The sequence below is a fragment of the Hoplias malabaricus genome, chromosome 4 (assembly GCF_029633855.1).
Source record: "Hoplias malabaricus isolate fHopMal1 chromosome 4, fHopMal1.hap1, whole genome shotgun sequence".
NCBI lineage: Eukaryota > Metazoa > Chordata > Actinopteri > Characiformes > Erythrinidae > Hoplias > Hoplias malabaricus.
Genome location: NC_089803.1, coordinates 3,956,222 through 3,975,622, shown reverse-complemented (window position 1 = coordinate 3,975,622; position 19,401 = coordinate 3,956,222). Strand labels below are relative to the sequence as shown.

At 44.7% G+C, this 19,401-nt stretch overlaps 1 protein-coding gene across 1 annotated transcript; it reads left to right on the top strand.

The window, feature by feature from the left end:
- Window positions 1-4,979: 4,979 nt before the first annotated feature.
- Window positions 4,980-19,290, top strand: LOC136695608 (uncharacterized). Its single transcript, XM_066669769.1, has 6 exons — window positions 4,980-5,058; window positions 5,360-5,606; window positions 6,340-6,676; window positions 16,414-16,463; window positions 18,100-18,262; window positions 18,537-19,290. The coding sequence occupies exons 2-6, from the start codon at window positions 5,549-5,551 to the stop codon at window positions 18,568-18,570; spliced, it is 642 nt and encodes a 213-aa protein (XP_066525866.1). The 5' UTR covers window positions 4,980-5,058; window positions 5,360-5,548; the 3' UTR covers window positions 18,571-19,290.
- Window positions 19,291-19,401: the final 111 nt, after the last annotated feature.

Here is a 19,401-nt window from a genome sequence, read left to right as displayed (position 1 = left end):
CTGTCCACAGATGTAAGTGACTGGGTGAGTGTGTGAGACTGTCCACAGGTGTGAGTGACTGGGTGAGTGTGTGAGACTGTCCACAGATGTGAGTGATTGGGTGAGTGTGTGAGTGACTGGGTGAGTGTCTGAAACTGTCCACAGGTGTGAGTGACTAAGTGAGTGTGTGAAACAGTCCACAGGTGTGAGTGTGTGAGTGACTGGGTGAGTGTGTGAAACTGTCCACAGATGTGAGTGACTGGGTGAGTGTGTGAAACTGTCCACAGGTGTGAGTGACTGGGTGAGTGTGTGAAACTGTCCACAGGTGTGAGTGACTAAGTGAGTGTGTGAAACTGTCCACAGGTGTGAGTGACTGGGTGAGTGTGTGAGACTGTCCACAGGTGTGAGTGTGTGAATGACAGGGTGAGTGTGTGAGACTGTCCACAGATGTGAGTGTATGAAACTGTCCACAGGTGTGAGTGACTGGGTGAGTGTGTGAGACTGTCCACAGATGTGAGTGACTGGGTGAGTGTGTGAGACTGTCCACAGGTGTGAGTGTGTGAATGACAAGGTGAGTGTGTGAGACTGTCCACAGATGTGAGTGACTGGGTGAGTGTATGAAACTGTCCACAGGTGTGAGTGACTGGGTGAGTGTGTGAGACTGTCCACAGATGTGAGAGACTGGGTGAGTGTGTGACACTGTCCACAGGTGTGAGTGTGTGAGAGACTGGGTGAGTGTGTGACACTGTCCACAGGTGTGAGTGTGTGAGAGACTGGGTGAGTGTGTGACACTGTCCACAGGTGTGAGTGTGTGAGACTGTCCACAGGTGTGAGTGTTTAGTGTGTGAGACTGTCCACAAGTGTGAGTGACTGGGTGAGTGTGTGAGACTGTCCACAAGTGTGAGTGACTGGGCGAGTGTGTGACACTGTCCACAGGTGTGAGTGACTGGGCGAGTGTGTGAAACTCTCCACAGGTGTGAGTGTGTGAGTGACAGTGTGAGTATGTGAGACTGTCCACAGGTGTGAGTGACTGGGCGAGTGTGTGAAACTCTCCACAGGTGTGAGTGTGTGAGTGACTGGGTGAGTGTGTGAGACTGTCCACAGATGTGAGTGACTGGGTGAGTGTGTGAGACTGTCCACAGGTGTGAGTGATTGGGTGAGTGTGTGAGACTGTCCACAGGTGTGAGTGTGTGAGTGACTGGGTGAGTGTGTGAGACTGTCCACAGATGTGAGTGACTGGGTGAGTGTGTGAGACTGTCCACAGGTGTGATTGACAGGGTGAGTGTGTGAGACTGTCCACAGGTGTGAGTGACTAAGTGAGTGTGTGAAACTGTCCACATGTGTGAGTGTGTGAGTGACTGGGTGAATTTGTGAGACTGTCCACAGATGTAAGTGACTGGGTGAGTGTGTGAGACTGTCCACAGGTGTGAGTGGCTGGGTGAGTGTATGAGTGACTGGGTGAGTGTGTGAGACTGTCCACAGATGTGAATGATTGGGTGAGTGTGGGAGTCACTGGATGAGTGTGTGAAACTGTCCACAGGTGTGAGTGACTAAGTGAGTGTGTGAAACTGTCCACATGTGTGAGTGTGTGAGTGACTGGGTGAATTTGTGAGACTGTCCACAGGTGTGAGTGTGTGAGTGACTGGGTGAGTGTGTGAGACTGTCCACAGATGTGAGTGTGTGAGTGACTGGGTGAGTGTGTGAGACTGTCCACAGAAGTGAGTGATTGGTTGAGTGTGTGAGACTGTCCACAGGTGTGAGTGACAGGGTGAGTGTGTGAGACTGTCCACAGGTGTGAGTGACTGGGTGAGTGTGTGAGACTGTCCACAGGTGTGAGTGTGTGAGTGACTGGGTGAGTGTGTGAGACTGTCCACAGGTGTGAGTGATTGGGTGAGTGTGTGAAACTGTCCACAGGTGTGAGTGTGTGAGTGACTGGGTGAGTGTGTGAGACTGTCCACAGGTGTGAGTGTGTGAGTGACTGGGTGAGTGTTTGAGACTGTCCACAGGTGTGAGTGACTGGGTGAGTGTGTGAAACTGTCCACAGGTGTGAGTGTGTGAGTGACTGGGTGAGTGTGTGAGACTGTCCACAGGTGTGAGTGACAGGGTGAGTGTGTGAGACTGTCCACAGGTGTGAGTGACTGGGTGAGTGTGTGAGACTGTCCACAGGTGTGAGTGTGTGAGTGACTGGGTGAGTGTGTGAAACTGTCCACATGTGTGAGTGTGTGAGTGACTGGGTGAGTTTGTGAGACTGTCCACAGATATAAGTGACTGGGTGAGTGTGTGAGACTGTCCACAGGTGTGAGTGACTGGGTGAGTGTGTGAGTGACTGGGTGAGTGTGTGAGACTGTCCACAGGTGTGAGTGTGAGAGTGACTGGGTGAGTGTGTGAAACTGTCCACAGGTGTGAGTGTGTGAGTGACTGGGTGAGTGTGTGAGACTGTCCACAGAAGTGAGTGACTGGTTGAGTGTGTGAGACTGTCCACAGGTGTGAGTGACAGGGTGAGTGTGTGAGACTGTCCACAGGTGTGAGTGACTGGGTGAGTGTGTGAGACTGTCCACAGGTGTGAGTGTGTGAGTGACTGGGTGAGTGTGTGAAACTGTCCACATGTGTGAGTGTGTGAGTGACTGGGTGAGTTTGTGAGACTGTCCACAGATATAAGTGACTGGGTGAGTGTGTGAGACTGTCCACAGGTGTGAGTGACTGGGTGAGTGTGTGAGTGACTGGGTGAGTGTGTGAGACTGTCCACAGGTGTGAGTGTGAGAGTGACTGGGTGAGTGTGTGAAACTGTCCACAGGTGTGAGTGTGTGAGTGACTGGGTGAGTGTGTGAGACTGTCCACAGAAGTGAGTGACTGGTTGAGTGTGTGAGACTGTCCACAGGTGTGAGTGACAGGGTGAGTGTGTGAGACTGTCCACAGGTGTGAGTGACTGGGTGAGTGTGTGAGACTGTCCACAGGTGTGAGTGTGTGAGTGACTAAGTGAGTGTGTGAAACTGTCCACATGTGTGAATGTGTGAGTGACTGGGTGAATTTGTGAGACTGTACACAGATGTAAGTGACTGGGTGAGTGTGTGAGACTGTCCACAGGTGTGAGTGACTGGGTGAGTGTGTGAGTGTGTGAGACTGTCCACGGGTGTGAGTGTGAGAGTGACTGGGTGAGTGTGTGAAACTGTCCACAAGTGTGAGTGTGTGAGTGACTGGAAGTTTATTTTTCACAATAAAACATTAATTAATTCATTCATTATCTGTAACCCTTATCCAATTCAAGGTCGTGGTGGGTCCAGAGCCTACCTGGAATCATTGGGCGCAAGGCAGGAACACACCCTGGAGGGGGCGCCAGTCCTTCACAGGGCAACACACAAACACACATTCACTCACACCTATGGACACTTTGGAGTCACCAATCCACCTACCAATGTGTGTTTTTGGACCATGGGAGGAAACCCACGCGGACACGGGGAGAATACACAATAAAACATTCTGGTCTTTAATAAATTAAAATGTGTAAACATTCATTTAATTATTTAACATTATAAAATGTTCTAAATCATTTAATAATTTTATATCCAAGAAGTATCTCTGCTCTCTGACACTATGGGTGTGACACCCACTGAGGTGTCACTTATACACATTGATAAATGATGGACATAGCTTTAATGGCGTACTGCCTAAACAATACAGTATCAACACAAACCCATAAGGAAATGAACATTCCAGACCCGCCTTTTTCTGAAAACATGCAGAATGTTCACAAACACACATTAATTTATTCGTTTTTTATTTATTTATTCATACACTCATTCAATTTCTGCAACCCTTATTCACGTCAGGGTCGTGGTGTGTCCAGAGCCTACCTGGAATCATTGGGCGCAAGGCAGGAATACACCCTGGGGGTGGGCGCGCCAGTCCTTCACAGGGTGACACACCAACCAATGTGTGTTTTGGACCATGGAAGGAAACCGGAGCACCCGGAGGAAACCCACGCAGACACAGGGAGAACACACCACACTCCTCACAGACAGTCACCCGGAGGAAACCCACGCAGACACAGGGAGAACACACCACACTCCTCACAGACAGTCACCTGGAGGAAACCCACGCAGACACAGGGAGAACACACCACACTCCTCACAGGCAGTCACCCGGAGGAAACCCACGCAGACACAGGGAGAACACACCACACTCCTCACAGACAGTCACCCGGAGGAAACCCATGCAGACACAGAGAGAACACACCACAGTCCTCACAGACAGTCACCCGGAGGAAACCCACGCAGACACAGGGAGAACACACCACACTCCTCACAGGCAGTCACCCGGAGGAAACCCACGCAGACACAGGGAGAACACACCACACTCCTCACAGACAGTGACCCGGAGGAAACCCACGCAGACACAGGGAGAACACACCACACTCCTCACAGGCAGTCACCCGGAGGAAACCCACGCAGACACAGGGAGAACACACCACACTCCTCACAGACAGTGACCCGGAGGAAACCCACGCAGACACAGGGAGAACACACCACAGTCCTCACAGACAGTCACCCGGAGGAAACCCACGCAGACACAGGGAGAACACACCACACTCCTCACAGGCAGTCACCCGGAGGAAACCCACGCAGACACAGGGAGAACACACCACACTCCTCACAGGCAGTCACCCGGAGGAAACCCACGCAGACACAGGGAGAACACACCACACTCCTCACAGACAGTCACCCGGAGGAAACCCACGCAGACACAGGGAGAACACACCACACTCCTCACAGGCAGTCACCCGGAGGAAACCCACGCAGACACAGGGAGAACACACCACACTCCTCACAGGCAGTCACCCGGAGGAAACCCACGCAGACACAGGGAGAACACACCACACTCCTCACAGGCAGTCACCCGGAGGAAACCCACGCAGACACAGGGAGAACACACCACACTCCTCACAGATGATATCTCTCTGCATTGAGATTGCCTGCAATGATGACAAGCCTTGTTTTTCCAGTGAGGGAGATGCCACTCCACACCATCACACAAAACAATCTGTCTGGCTTTGGCAGAGAGGATTTGGCTCATTTTTAACAGGTACAACCCACACACTCAGCTCTACTGCTCATCCCACAAATGCATGTTTCTTACAAATGTGGCACCATTTAGAAGGGGAATTAACAGGCTCCAACGGTATAAGATTTATTGCCAAGAAGCATCGTTACAACAATGAAATAATTTACAAACACACATTTATTTACTTATTGTGCTAAGTTTATAAGGTACATGAATAAAACCAGAGGAAGTGTGAATTCAGTTGAGATTTTGTTTTCATCTTTTGTTTTCATGTGTTCATCAGAATGTTGCTGAAATGCTGACATTTGCCCCCACTTCACAGGATGGATGTGCACCTTATTCTCTGAACATATATAAATGAGCTGCACCTCAGGATTGCGATTGGCACGCCTCTCACGCATCTGTGTTTATTTATGGTATACGTGAAACCCGAGGAGGTGCTGAATTTCAGTAGTAATGTTAGATTGGTTTCATTTTGTTGAAATGCTGTCATTCACCCCCACCTCACAGGATGGATGTGCGCCTTATTCTTCTGCTGCTGTATAAACTGTTACCAGCACTTGCCTTTGGTAGGATTTTAATTATTACCTTCTGCTTTTAAACCTTGAAATAAAAAATAGATACATTATCATTTAAAAAAATATGCATATTCTTTGAAGATAAACTAGAAAATTACAGTTCTGCTGAATTTTTCAGTTTGAATCACTGCAAATTTGAAGAACGTTTCATATTTGTTACATTGTGTAACACACTGTAATGAACAAATGGGCATTAAGTTAGTTTCACCAGATAAATCAACACCGGGTGGTATATGTACATTAAAGTTACTGCTTCAGCATCATTGTGATGCTCCACTGAGCAGTAACAGGGAGAACTGGAGCTTGCTAATCTTAGGTTTTTTAAATAAATATTCAGAAAGTGTCTAAAGGTGTATTTTGGTGAAGTACCAGAATTTTTATACCCATACATATATTATTAATAAATGTTACTTATTATAAAAATAAACTACTTCCATTTCATCATTTCATTTGGTCCGAGTGAAATTATTCCACATGGACTTTAGAGTCCTGTGTCTTAAACCGAAAAGGAATATTTTTCAGAACAAATCCCCTACTCCAGCTTTAACTTACACTGCACACTAAGAACATTGTTCTCATCTGCTCCAATATTACCATGTTTCTTCTGACAGGGATAAAGTAGCACATGAGAAAGTCTGGGGTGTTAAAGGGCAGACAGTTTGACACACGTCTGGGTGTTTGACCATGCCCTAAAAGGCTGTAACTCTGCATTCTTCTGTTTCAGCTGAATCTCCTCCAGTTTTTACACTGGGTGGTCCTAAGAGCAAGGTCACTCTGGATTGTGACATCTCTGAAAAACGAGAAGTGTCCTGGTATCACCAGAACTCAGCAGACGAGTTAAATCTGCTGGTCTTAGCAGAGAGATCTCGCACTCGACAAAGCCTTCCTTTCTCCTTCAATAAAAATGAGACACGATTTGTCCTGACGACTAACAAAGAGATTACTGTGGCCTACTTAACCATCACTGAGGTCGACACAGAGGATGAAGGACTGTATTTCTGTGGAACCAAAGCTGATTGGGGTCATATGCTCTTTTCCAGGGCAACCCGACTGCAGATTAATCCTCTGGAGTCGGAGGCTGTTCTGCCCCGTCTGAGGTAATCTGACATGCCTTGATATTTTTTACAAATTTCACCTACCTAAAGAAGTTTGTTCCCTAAAAGATACACTTCCCAATGTTCAGCACAAACCCAGCAACAATAATGTGAGAGAAGTATGTGTGTCATTCATCTGTTTTTTTGTTTAGATTCACTCTAAATAGGGACTTCTCAAAATCCTATTTTCAAAGGTGGTGATACACAGTGAAAAAACACAATGTGAACATTTATGAAGTTGTCTTTAGAGCTCTGAACTCTGTAAACATGAGTGTTGGCTACACACTAGTCTTTACAGCTACAGATTCTGCGGATTTACAAAGCATTTATCATCAGCTTCACGAAATCCATCCAGAACATATACTGAACTAACATAGCATTGATGCTGATCAGTGCCAAGCGTGCAAATGTATTTCACTTACTCATCACAGAATGGAGCTGTTCCTACTCAGGCAGCCGTAATGCATGAAAACACAAATCTCTTTTCAGCCTTCGTATATTTGAAAATAGACCCTTTAATATTTCTGGGAGTATGTTTAGTTGGTTTAGTGTTTTTGCATACGTTCTGATTTATCCCGCGGGCGAGAGCGACGACTCCAGACGGTTAAAGGTTTGTGCTATTTGACTGTAAACAACCCACAATGTTCTCAGTCGACTCGTTTTGTTTAAGAGCAGCGCAGGATCTAAACACTGCTTCTCCATGTTTAGTTTTCACCTCAAGCAGAACTTTATCATATATTTATCATATTTACTCCTTTATTTATATATTATCATGCATTCCTTACCTCCATTGATTTCAATTCCTGTTTTGTTCTTGTCTAATGTTATCACACGTAACTCAATGCATCCGTGCTATTTTGGATTTAGTTATTACATTCTTTTGATTTTTTTGGGGGGGTCAGTGACTATTTCAGTTGCATTTAAACAGTAATTATGTGACATAGCCATATGTTGTTTTCTTTTCTAAAGACCCTTGGCTACTCAAATAGGTACTCACTTGAGGTTTAAATGCTAACTGATATTTGATATTTTCTTGAAATCAGCCGTGTTTTGGCCAAAATTCTACCAAGCCAGTTTTTTTTTTTACATATTTCTGAATGCATAGCTTTCAAATCATATTCGTACAACAGATACCTTTTCAGAAATTGTTAGACTAGGGTGTCTGTAAGCTGAAAATTGTTTTGGTGGTAATTTATTACATGGCATATTACTGTGACAAAATAAATGAGTAGCATCAGATGCAATAATTATTCTCAGCTCTAGGATCATGACTAATACAACTCTGACAGTCACAGCAGGCCCAGCCTTTGAGCATTTACTTCAGGGTCAATAGCCCAACCAATAATTAACTAATTAACTAATTTCAGCCCTGGAAATTTACTTCTTTCAGCGCCTGTTCTCTTAAATGATAATGAGCTGCTCGCTGTTCACCCCGACATTGAGCTTTCTGGAGCCATTGGCCTGGTCACGTTTCCACAGCAGTAGTCATCCGCTGTTCCTCTTATTCTCAGGACTTTGGTCAGAGACACAGCTGTAATGGGAGAAAGACCACTCTAAGGGAGCCAATGGTGTTCTTCTCTTTTAGTGAACTCCAGGCACGTCTGTCCTGGGCTGCAGACTGGGGCCTTAAACTCTTGTTCCACATTTCCAGGATCAAAGGTCTGAGGCTTCCTTCAAATCCAGGGCATGGCATGGAGTGCCGCATCAAAAGCTTCCTAACTTGTGAATATAAACATAGAATCTCTGGCTTGCATTTCTTATACCTAGAGGCAACGACTCAACTTAGTCCAAGTTCCTGCTTTTAATTCCTTTTCACTCCATTTGTCATTCATTCATTCATTCATTCATTATCTGTAACCGCTTATCCAGTTCAGGGTCATGGTGGGTCCAGAGCCTACCTGGAATCATTGGGCGCAAGGCGGGAATACACCCTGGAGGAGGCGCCAGTCCTTCACAGGGCAACACAGACACACACACACATTCACTCACACACACCTACAGACACCTTTGAGTCGCCAATCCACCTACCAACGTGTGTTTTTGGACGGTGGGAGGAAACCGGAGCACTCAGAGGAAACCCACACCGACACAGGGAGAACACACCACACTCCTCACAGACAGTCACCCGGAGGAAACCCACGCAGACACAGAGAGAACACAACACACTCCTCACAGACAGTCACCCGGAGGAAACCCACACAGACACAGGGAGAACACACCACACTCCTCACAGACAGTCACCCGGAGGAAACTCACACAGACACAGGGAAAACACACCACACTCATCACAGACAGTCACCCGGAGGAAACCCACACAGACACAGAGAGAACACACCACACTCCTCACAGACAGTCACCCGGAGGAAACCCACGCAGACACAGAGAGAACACAACACACTCCTCACAGACAGTCACCCGGAGGAAACCCACGCAGACACAGGGAGAACACACCACACTCCTCACAGACAGTCACCCGGAGGAAACCCACACAGACACAGGGAGAACACACCACACTCCTCACAGACAGTCACCCGGAGGAAACTCACACAGACACAGGGAAAACACACCACACTCATCACAGACAGTCACCCGGAGGAAACCCACACAGACACAGAGAGAACACACCACACTCCTCACAGACAGTCACCCGGAGGAAACCCACGCAGACACAGGGAGAGCACAGCACACTCCTCACAGACAGTCACCCGGAGGAAACCCACGCAGACACAAGGAGAACACACCACACTCATCACAGACAGTCACCCGGAGGATGTTTTCAGTCTCTTAATGAACAAACTCCACACCATATTATTTAAAATAATGGAAATACTTTATTAAAAGAAAAGATAATAGTTTGATAAACATAGCACAATCATCAAAATCTCACGGAATCAACGCAGGTGAAACCGGTTCGAATTTAGTAATTGGCTATGTGACTTGTAAATGCGGTGTGGCTTTATGATTTGATTAGGATATTATTTTACCAAGAGATTTAATTCGATCTCAGCTCTGGAAATGAGGGATCTAGCTTACTTTTCTGTGATTCAACCACTCGATGGGTACAGCGGCGCTTTTGAGGTGATAGGAGAGAGGTCCAGCTTGGTTCCTGCGGTTCTTTCGTGGGAGCGTTGATGCTGGGTCAGCGTAGGCTTTGTCACTTGCGAGGTAGCCCACTTCGGGTGCACTCAGAGCATGGTGACGTCGGTGGACGGATTTCCTCTGGCTCACTGTCCTGAGTGGGATGTTCCCTCCAAAAGGGGGCGTCAGAATAAAAGTTTGCTGTTTTCCTCCGATCTCCAGAACTAATCTTTGAATTAATTAGCTTATACTTATTTTACGATTTTCCTCGTTTTAGCGGTGTCTTTTATTCTGGCCACAAATAAGTTTCACCTGCTTTGATCAGTCGTAAAATTAAACTTGGATTGGGCTACAAACACAAACACAAATAAAACAAAGAAAAGATTACTGACAATTACTTGATGTTACTCTGTAGTTTCTGTATCGCACTGCTAACTAGCACAAGGTGTCCCTTGGAAGTTGCGTGAAGTCCTTTTCTTAAAGAATCCTTTTGAGAGTCGTCTTGTCGGCGTAGAGAGAAGACAAAAGAACGGAAAGAGTGTACGAGGGCCGTACGAGAAGAGGCGCAGAAGTGAAGAGATCAGAAGTTAGAAGCGACAGAGAGCGGAGGCGAGAGAGCCATCTCTTTTCAGATGTGGCGCGGTCATGCCCATTTGGGAGGTCTCCTTTCTCTGATTGGATCCTGGGTCTGAGGTTCACGTGACTTTCTTCACGTTTCAGGGAGGAGAGAGAGACATCACATTTTTTTGGCTAATACAAAATACTGGATAAAATATATACTTCATCAAATATAAAATATAAATTTTTATCAAATATATATATATAGAGAGAGTACATTACCAACTATTCTAGATGTTAGAAATTAATTCATTTTCCTAAATGGAGACAGGAATTTTCCCTCATGATTGAAACAGTAATACACATCATTTCATTAGTTAGTAGACATTCACCTGAGAAAAACAGAGAGTAACATGAATACCCTGTGTGCATAAAACATGTTTATAAACAGTGGCCCCGATGCGTCCGTTATGTATTTAGAGGGAGACAGGGCGAAACGTGATTTCGCAACTGTCCACTTGGGGGCACTGTTGCTCCATGCTGTTTGTCTAGGGTTGTGAGAGGTCACCACAAGGCCGGTTCTGAGCCATCTGTTGATTTTGTAGAAGATAAGCAGGCACTGGTGGCAATAAAACTGGGGTTCTTTAATCCTGGTCTCCAAGGCTCTGATTGATCTCCTAGGCTTAAAAAAAGTCATAAAATTGGGGTTTCTGCTTTTACTGTCCAGAAGAAGAAGGGGGAGTAGTCATCTGGCGTCCTGGGGTCACTGAAGTGTGTTCTGCTTAGTCTTTGTTTGTAGACATATGTGTGTGCGTGAGTTTGTGTGTGTGTATGTGTGTGTGGGGGGTGGGTGTACATAATCTTTCAACACACATATTCTGTGGAATGTGGGTTCTGTCCCAAAACTCATCATCAGAGTGGAGAGTCTTAAATTTTTCATTTCTTGATCTGGTCCATACTCCACCACACTCCTCACAGACAGTCACCCGGAGGAAACCCACGCAGACACAGAGAGAACACACCACACTCCTCACAGACAGTCACCTGGAGGAAACCCACACAGACACAGAGAGAACACACCACACTCCTCACAGACAGTCACCCGGAGGAAACCCACGCAGACACAGAGAGAACACACCACACTCCTCACAGACAGTCACCCGGAGGAAACCCACGCAGACACAGAGAGAACACACCACACTCCTCACAGACAGTCACCCGGAGGAAACCCACGCAGACACAGAGAGAACACACCACACTCCTCACAGACAGTCACCTGGAGGAAACCCACGCAGACACAGAGAGAACACACCACACTCCTCACAGACAGTCACCCGGAGGAAACTCACGCAGACACAGAGAGAACACACCACACTCCTCACAGACAGTCACCCGGAGGAAACCCACGCAGACACAGAGAGAACACACCACACTCCTCACAGACAGTCACCCGGAGGAAACCCACGCAGACACAGAGAGAACACACCACACTCCTCACAGACAGTCACCTGGAGGAAACCCACGCAGACACAGGGAGAACACACCACACTCCTCACAGACAGTCACCCGGAGGAAACCCACGCAGACACAGGGAGAACACACCACACTCCTCACAGACAGTCACCCGGAGGAAACCCACGCAGACACAGGGAGAACACGCCACACTCCTCACAGACAGTCACCCGGAGGAAACCCACGCAGACACAGGGAGAACACACCACACTCCTCGCAGATAGTCACCCGGAGGAAACCCACGCAGACACAGGGAGAACACACCACACTCCTCGCAGATAGTCACCCGGAGGAAACCCACGCGGACACAGAGAGAACACACCACACTCCTCACAGACAGTCACCCGGAGGAAACCCACACAGACACTGGGAGAACACACCACACTCCTCACAGACAGTCACCCGGAGCGGGAATTGAGTCCACAACCTCCAGGCCCCTGGAGCTGTGTGACACTACCTGCTACGCCACCATGCCGCCCCACTCCATTTATGCGTTACTGAATTTCCAGAATGGGGGTCCAAACACAGACTGTCCTATGGATGTGCTGGAAAATTGTTTTCTCCTTCACTAATCCTTCTCCTACATCTCTCTCCCTTAACTTTTTTCTACCAAGAAAATGCTTGAGCACCACGGGTTTAAACCGGATGTGACAATTCACACCTTGGATGTGTGATAAAGAGCTGATTGGTCCTCAGGGCCTGAAGGAGGAGAATCCATCCCCAGTTCTCAACTCTATAATTGGAGGTTTCAGACTAGACCCTCCCTGAAGTGATGATGTCACAGAGGATTTACGACGCTTTGACAAGACTAAAGAGAAATTATTTCTAAGACGAGTAAAATCTCGGAATCATTCCTCTACAGCTATGAGCCAAACAATACTACTATGTCTGGGTAGAAATGATGAAAACGAAGAGCTTTCTAATCCTGTGACATGAGATATACAGGTGCTAGACATAAATTAGAATATCAGGATAAAGTTGTTTCAGTAATTCCACTCAAGAGGTGAAACTTGTATATTGTACTCATTCATTACACACAGACTGATATATTTCAAGTGTTTATTTCTTTTAATTTGATGATTATAACTGAAAACTAATGAAAACCCCAAATTCTGTATCTCAGAAAATTAGAACATTGTGTAAAGGTTCAATATTGAAGACACCTGGTGCCACACTCTAATCAGTGAATTAACTCCAAACACCTGCAAAGACCTTTAAATGGTTTCTCAGTGTAGTTCTGTAGGCTCCACAATCATGGGGAAGACTGCTGACTTGACAGTTATCCTAAAGATGACCATTGACACCTTACACAATCAGGGCAAGACACAAAAGGTCATTGTAAAGAGGCTGTTCACAGAGCTGTGTCCAAGCGCAATTAAAAGAGAGGTGAAGGGAAGGAAAAGATGTGGTAGAAAAAAGTGTACAAGCAATAGGGATAACCACACTCTGGAGAGGACTGTGAAACAAAAAAAACATTCAAAAATATGGAGGAGATTCACAAAGACTGGACTGCAGCTGGAGTCAGTGCTTCAAGAACCACCACCACACAGACGTATGCAAGACATGGGTTTCAGCGTCGTGTTCCTTGTGTCAAGCCACTCTTGAACAAGAGACAGTGTCAGAAGAGTCTCACCCCTGGGCTAAAGACAAAAATGACTGGACTGCTGCTGAGTGGTCCAAAGTTATGTTCTCTGATGAAAGTATAATTTTCATTTCCTTTGGAAATCAAGGTCCCAGAGTCTGGAGGAAAAGAGGAGAGGCACAGAATCCACGTTGCTTGAGGTCCAGTGTGGTTTGGGATGCCATGTCATCAGTGGCGGATGCAGGTCTTTCAAGGAGGGGAAGCTCAATTTCGACCTACATCATAAAATGTGTGGGTTTATTTATACGTAAATTCTACCCTCCGTTCCTTTTTAAGAAAATGATCTGTGACCCTGTCGTACCAACAAGGCGTCTTTTCCAGGGACTTGACTAGTGTCCTCTCAATGGCCAGCAGAGCTAGGCTGCTTAAACGGCCTTGGCCCATGTGAAGTGTGTCCGCCTGTGCTCCCACGGATCTTTACACCAAAGGATCGCTGATTCGCTCATTTCGCTGTCAATCAAAAAGGGATTCAGCCTCAGACAGATCATCCAATCATCATGCAGAAGCTGAGCGTCTGGGCCAGCCGAGGCCAGCCCACTGCCCCATAGACCCCCAGAGACGCTGAGCGTCCGATGGGCGGGACAAAGCCCAGCATTTATCCAATGATTCGTATCGTTCCGCTGCTTCATCACTCAGCGTCCTCACTGTTTAAAGCACTGTGAAGCTGCAGGAATGAGCATCTTTACCAGTGATAAGAAGCTGATTCTGAACAAAAGTTGAGCGCGTTGTAGTGCATATTTATTCAATGACATGTACGCACAACAGTATATATTTGATCACTTATTTTTTGACATTTTAGGGGAAGCTGAGCTTCCCTTGCAGTCTTAGAGCAATCGCCACTGCATGTCATCTTCTGGTGTTGGTCCACTGTGCTTTCTGAGGTCCAAGTGGACTGAACATTGAGTAGTAGAAAAACACTTCCTAGAGCTGGGAAGTCACACTGGTTTGGAAATGTTATTATGTGATTAATATTGTTGATTGCAGCGATGTATGCCTGTCATCTTTGGGTCCATGCTGTAATTTCTTACAATATGTATATGTTTATATAAATGGATGATTGGTCACAGTTACACAAACCACATTAATCATATAATCGTCCTAAACATAATCTACACGAGACCTAGAGCAAATTGAATGTTAATTTGGATGCAGTGTAAAAGATTATATGTTAACACACAGTAACATAATTCAGAATAAGCATAATGTTTACACAGATCTTGTGACACAGTGTGTGTGTGTGTGTGTGCGTGTGTTATACAGACGAGGCAGGTTGTGTTCTGCTAAAAAGACATTATTACAAGAAAGGCCGGATGTTGCTGGCTTTGATGTGGTAGGGGTTGCACCTCACAGAGAATGAATGCTGAGCATTGTTTCCTGACTCTGAATTGCTGTTGTATTGTTGTTTCTAATCGGTCAGATAACTGGGTTAAACTTGACCCCAATGTTCATGAAGATAGATCTCACTCACACCAGCCTTTCATGAAAGCAGATATAACCCATAATACGCTCTCATTTCCCACTGATTTGTCTTTCATCCTCTTTTCGGTGTGTGATGTTTCAGGCCTCTTGTTTCAGTGCTGTTTTGTAGACTCTGCACCTTCAGCTTTTTATTTCAGACCTGAATGATCCAGAAAAAGGAGAACAGAGAGCTCCACACTTCAACTCTTGGACTGAGAGATGGTGGACAGTTACAGCACACTCTCTCAGCACTGACTGAAGGAGCTTTAGGAGCTCACACTTCTGTGTTTCACCACAGTAACAGTACTTTTACCCGAGGATGGGTTCAGGACTCTCCGCCAACTTCTGATAAAATGAATGATTATTTTGAATGTTTTTTTATTTTTTTCATGTTCTGCATCAGACCCAAGCCCTGCTTCAACTTCATCAACCCCTCAGACAATCATGGAAACTAATCTAAATGAAAACTTCACATTGTTTCCAACAGTGTTATGGAAATTTGCTATTATCAGAAACACTTCAGATACACTGTATATAAACATATACGGGAACACGGTTTCCTATTTAGGAAAAAGAATTTACAAGAACTTTCACTGAAAACATCCTATTTCCTAATCTTGCTGACTGTAATTCAGCTGTTTCAACCTTTTTAACCGCACCAACTAAACATGTGTCAGTTAGTCTCAGACTTCACAACTTCCACTGGTGCTACATAACATTATGCTACAAACTGTATCCACGCCAGCCATAGCAAAGCCTTAATGTTTACATGTTTAAATGTACAGTTGTTTAACAGGAGATTTTTTAAATAAAAAGTCATTTTAAATTCCTAAGTCATATTCCTATCACTGTATGCTGTTGTAGAAAAACAGGTTTAGTAAGTGCCAATGTCCACCACAGACATCAATGAAACATTTCTGCATTTTAATACAAAAACTGCTTTAAATAAGAGTTTAAATGTTTTTCTCCTTGAAACATATCAACCAAAGACTTTAGTAACATCATAAATGCCCTTGCCTTTCTCATTCCCATAAAGTGGAGTTGTTGAGATGGCAGCCAATTTGAAAGGTCAGAACTCCTGTTGAAAATGGCACACCCCAACAGATGATAGATCATTGGAAAGGCCAGGAGGTCCTCTACACAGCGCAATGGGTTTCAGTAGCTTATACAGTTTTTGAAATATATTTTGGGGACCCATTTAACCAACAGAGGACAAACATGGACTGCCAGGTCTTAGGAGGATATAATATAATGACAAAATTAATCATTTAAAATAAATTAATGAGAAAAATCATCAAAAATAATAAGAAAGGTCACTAATATGATGTGGTTAAAGAAGATGAATAAATAAATGAATTTAAAAATGAACACACTGTAGGAAAAGTTACAGTTTTATACTAAATAAATATTAATGTAAGGATAATAAATTGCTCTGATAGTTTTAACCCTTTCTCACAGATACAGAAGACAGCTCCCTAACACAGGCAGAGGAAGATGACAGCACGGGTGAGAAATAAACTGTGACAAAACTCTTCATTGACCTGTGGTCATTCTGTATTGGTTATTAGAAGTTGGGGGTGTTCTCTGTGACACAAACCCAAAACCAGACCCAATTCTGTTATGTGTTTATTTCACAACTGAACAGCACAGAGTTCTGTACTGATAATGCTACAGGCTTCAAACTATCATTGATCTTAATAACAACTCATTAAAGGAAATGTAGACGATTCTGGGGAACTACTCTCCTCGCAAAACACCCCACCCCCACAATTTGTGTTCATTCAGATGTTTATCATCTTTTAAGGTGGAATGGTGTGTTTGAGTAAGAATTCCCACAGAAACTCATATGTAACTCGAGCTGTTTAGTTTTGTAGCACTTTCCCTCTGTGTTTACTTTCATGCAGTTAGCGCTCTCCTGAATTTAGAGTCAGTTCCACCTTAAGTAATGTATCTGTAACAGCAAAAATAAGTCAGTGTTACCCCCCTATGGAGCAGGAATAGAGCAACATCCTCAATTGAGTTTGTGCTTTTCAGTGTCCAGGCACCTCCAGATGCAATTTTTTCTTTTGGCCAAGTCTGAGCAGAGTGGAGGCAGAGTGTTCCTCAGCCTGTTCAGAACCAAACACTTCCCATTTATGGAGCTAGGGCTGCATAAAATCACAGCACAAAGAGCAGCAAACTGTGAATGTTTGAAATATTGGATAAAATGTTGGATTTTATAAAAAGTGTAACAATATATGTGAAAATAAGTGGGATAATTTACGTGGAATAAAATTGTGAACATTGCTTTTAAGGAGTTTGTTATCAATAATGATACATGCTACAGGGCTAACACTCCTATGAATTACCAGCTAATTAATGGTGAGGTTCACAACTGAAATCTAAAACCCTATGTATAAAAGTGTGTCTCCTCTCCATGTGCTGCTCTGCAGTCAGTTTGCTCTGGAAACTGCTCTAATGTGTTTACGAAGCCCCAGTGTCTGTAAATAGGTAAAAAACCAAGTGTCTGGGTGTCAAAGTGTGCTAGGCTTTCTCTCTCTCTGCTCACGGCAGAGAAATGCCATCTGGAGGTTTTTAGATAAGGGAGAGACTCCAAACGCTGAAAAGCACCAACCGAGATGAAGATGTTGCTGTATTCCAGCTCCATAGGGGGATAACACTGACTTATTTTTGCTGTTTTAGATCACTTAAGGTGGAAATATCTCCAAACCCGGGGTGACAGCTAACTGCATTAGCGACAGTGCTACAAATTCAATCAGTGAATAAAAACTTGGAGACGAGTTACATTTCAGACACATGAAAACAGTAATTTTTCCCCTCACACACATACAAACGCGACCACCACCTTAAAAGACACAGAGCTTCTGAACATAAACAACTAGAGAGAACTGCATTTCCCCACAGCTGTAGACATCCCTTTAAATGCCCACAGGACATCAAAGTATTTGGAAATATCACCCAGGAACAGTACAAAATGTAGGTCATGGGGAGTGAGCTCATTTCCTGAGTAGCAGGTGAACGGAAAAGTGGTGTGGTCTAGATGTAAATCTCAACGGTAAAGAGCTCCATATCAGTAAAGCTGCATGCTATAGTTATGTATAGGTAAGTACGTTTGTGTGTGTGTGTGTGTGTTTGTGTGTAGGTGGTATAGATCTGGAGAAGGTGATGATGCTGGTTGGAGTGGGTGCAGTTGCTCTAGTGTTCTTCATTGCTTCAGTTGCTGCAGGAATGGTGATACATAAACAAGCCTGGAAACGGGGGTGGGAGGCCGCTATACAATCTACATATCGACTTTCAATGAAAAGGTAAAGAGCTGAGCTGGATCGAGGGAAAGGATACATTACAGTTTTCAACAACCTGTTTGACCAAATGAACTCTGGCTTGAACTTGAACTGGTTCTGTTCAGCTCCAGAGCCAGAGATAAACGAAGAGAGTCCAGACAGAGTCATGGTTTATCCACTGACGTACAGTAGGATCCAATTACAGTGACCACTCCTTGAGTCCCCAGAAAAAACACAGAGAGAGAGAGAGAGCATTTTCCTGCTTTTAATTCCATCCCTGTTTTTTTTCTGTTTTCAGGTCAGAAAGAGGATCACGGTTCGCTAGTAAATGACCCGTCCTGCTCTGCTTACCAGAACTATTTAATCTGAGCTCTTTCTGGAACTTATTTAGCTCAACATGCCCATTAGTCTCCACTGAAGAAACTACTACCCCTTGGTTCCAGCTGTGAATGAAGAGAGGAAACAAGAAAAAAACAGTGAATAGGGGGAATTGAAGGGGTTAGTTGGTCATGACAAACAGGAAAATTCATCCAGCAGCCAGACTTTCAATACACTGTTCTTGACAGACTTTCAGCTGCAGCCTTTACTGTCTATCATTGTATTCTCATGAGATATATTTTACAGCTGTCCAAAGAAAAACATATATCTGTATTATGTGCAGTGATATATTGACCACCTAAATATAAGAGAACTTTAACAGACACTTCTCTGAATTTTTGGATGGAATTATGCCTCTGCTACTGAACGCTTTGCTCTGGTCCTCACCCGTGTATTTATAACCCCTCAGCTACTGTTAAGTTTCCTGCTAATTCAAAAACAAGTGCAAAGAGAAACGAGGTAAGCCTAGTTTAGTCAGACTGCCATTAGACATACAGCCCCTGTCACAGAAGTATTTGTGGTATTTCTAAAAACAGGAAATGCCCCAGATACACCCTCTTGTCATTGGAAGGTCTGGTGAAGCTTTGGTGCTTCATATCAATGCATTTTCCATGTGTTTTTTTTATTCTGTGATTGTGTTGTACAGAAAATATGGAGCAGGTAATAAATGCAGAAATGACTAAAGGAGCACAAAGCCTCGTTCATAAAATATAACAACGGCATCAGTGTTTTTCTTCTTCATTTTATTAAAAAAAAAAAAAAAACACTAGACGACCTACCACCAA

Excerpts from the sequence above, each read along its gene's own strand:
- LOC136695608 (XM_066669769.1), top strand. The coding sequence starts at position 5,549 with ATGGATGTGCGCCTTATTCTTCTGCTGCTGTATAAACTGTTACCAGCA. Across the intron at positions 6,677-16,413 it reads GCAACCCGACTGCAGATTAA|AGATACAGAAGACAGCTCCC; the intron begins TCCTCTGGAGTC and ends ACCCTTTCTCAC. Across the intron at positions 16,464-18,099 it reads AGAGGAAGATGACAGCACGG|GTGGTATAGATCTGGAGAAG; the intron begins GTGAGAAATAAA and ends GTTTGTGTGTAG.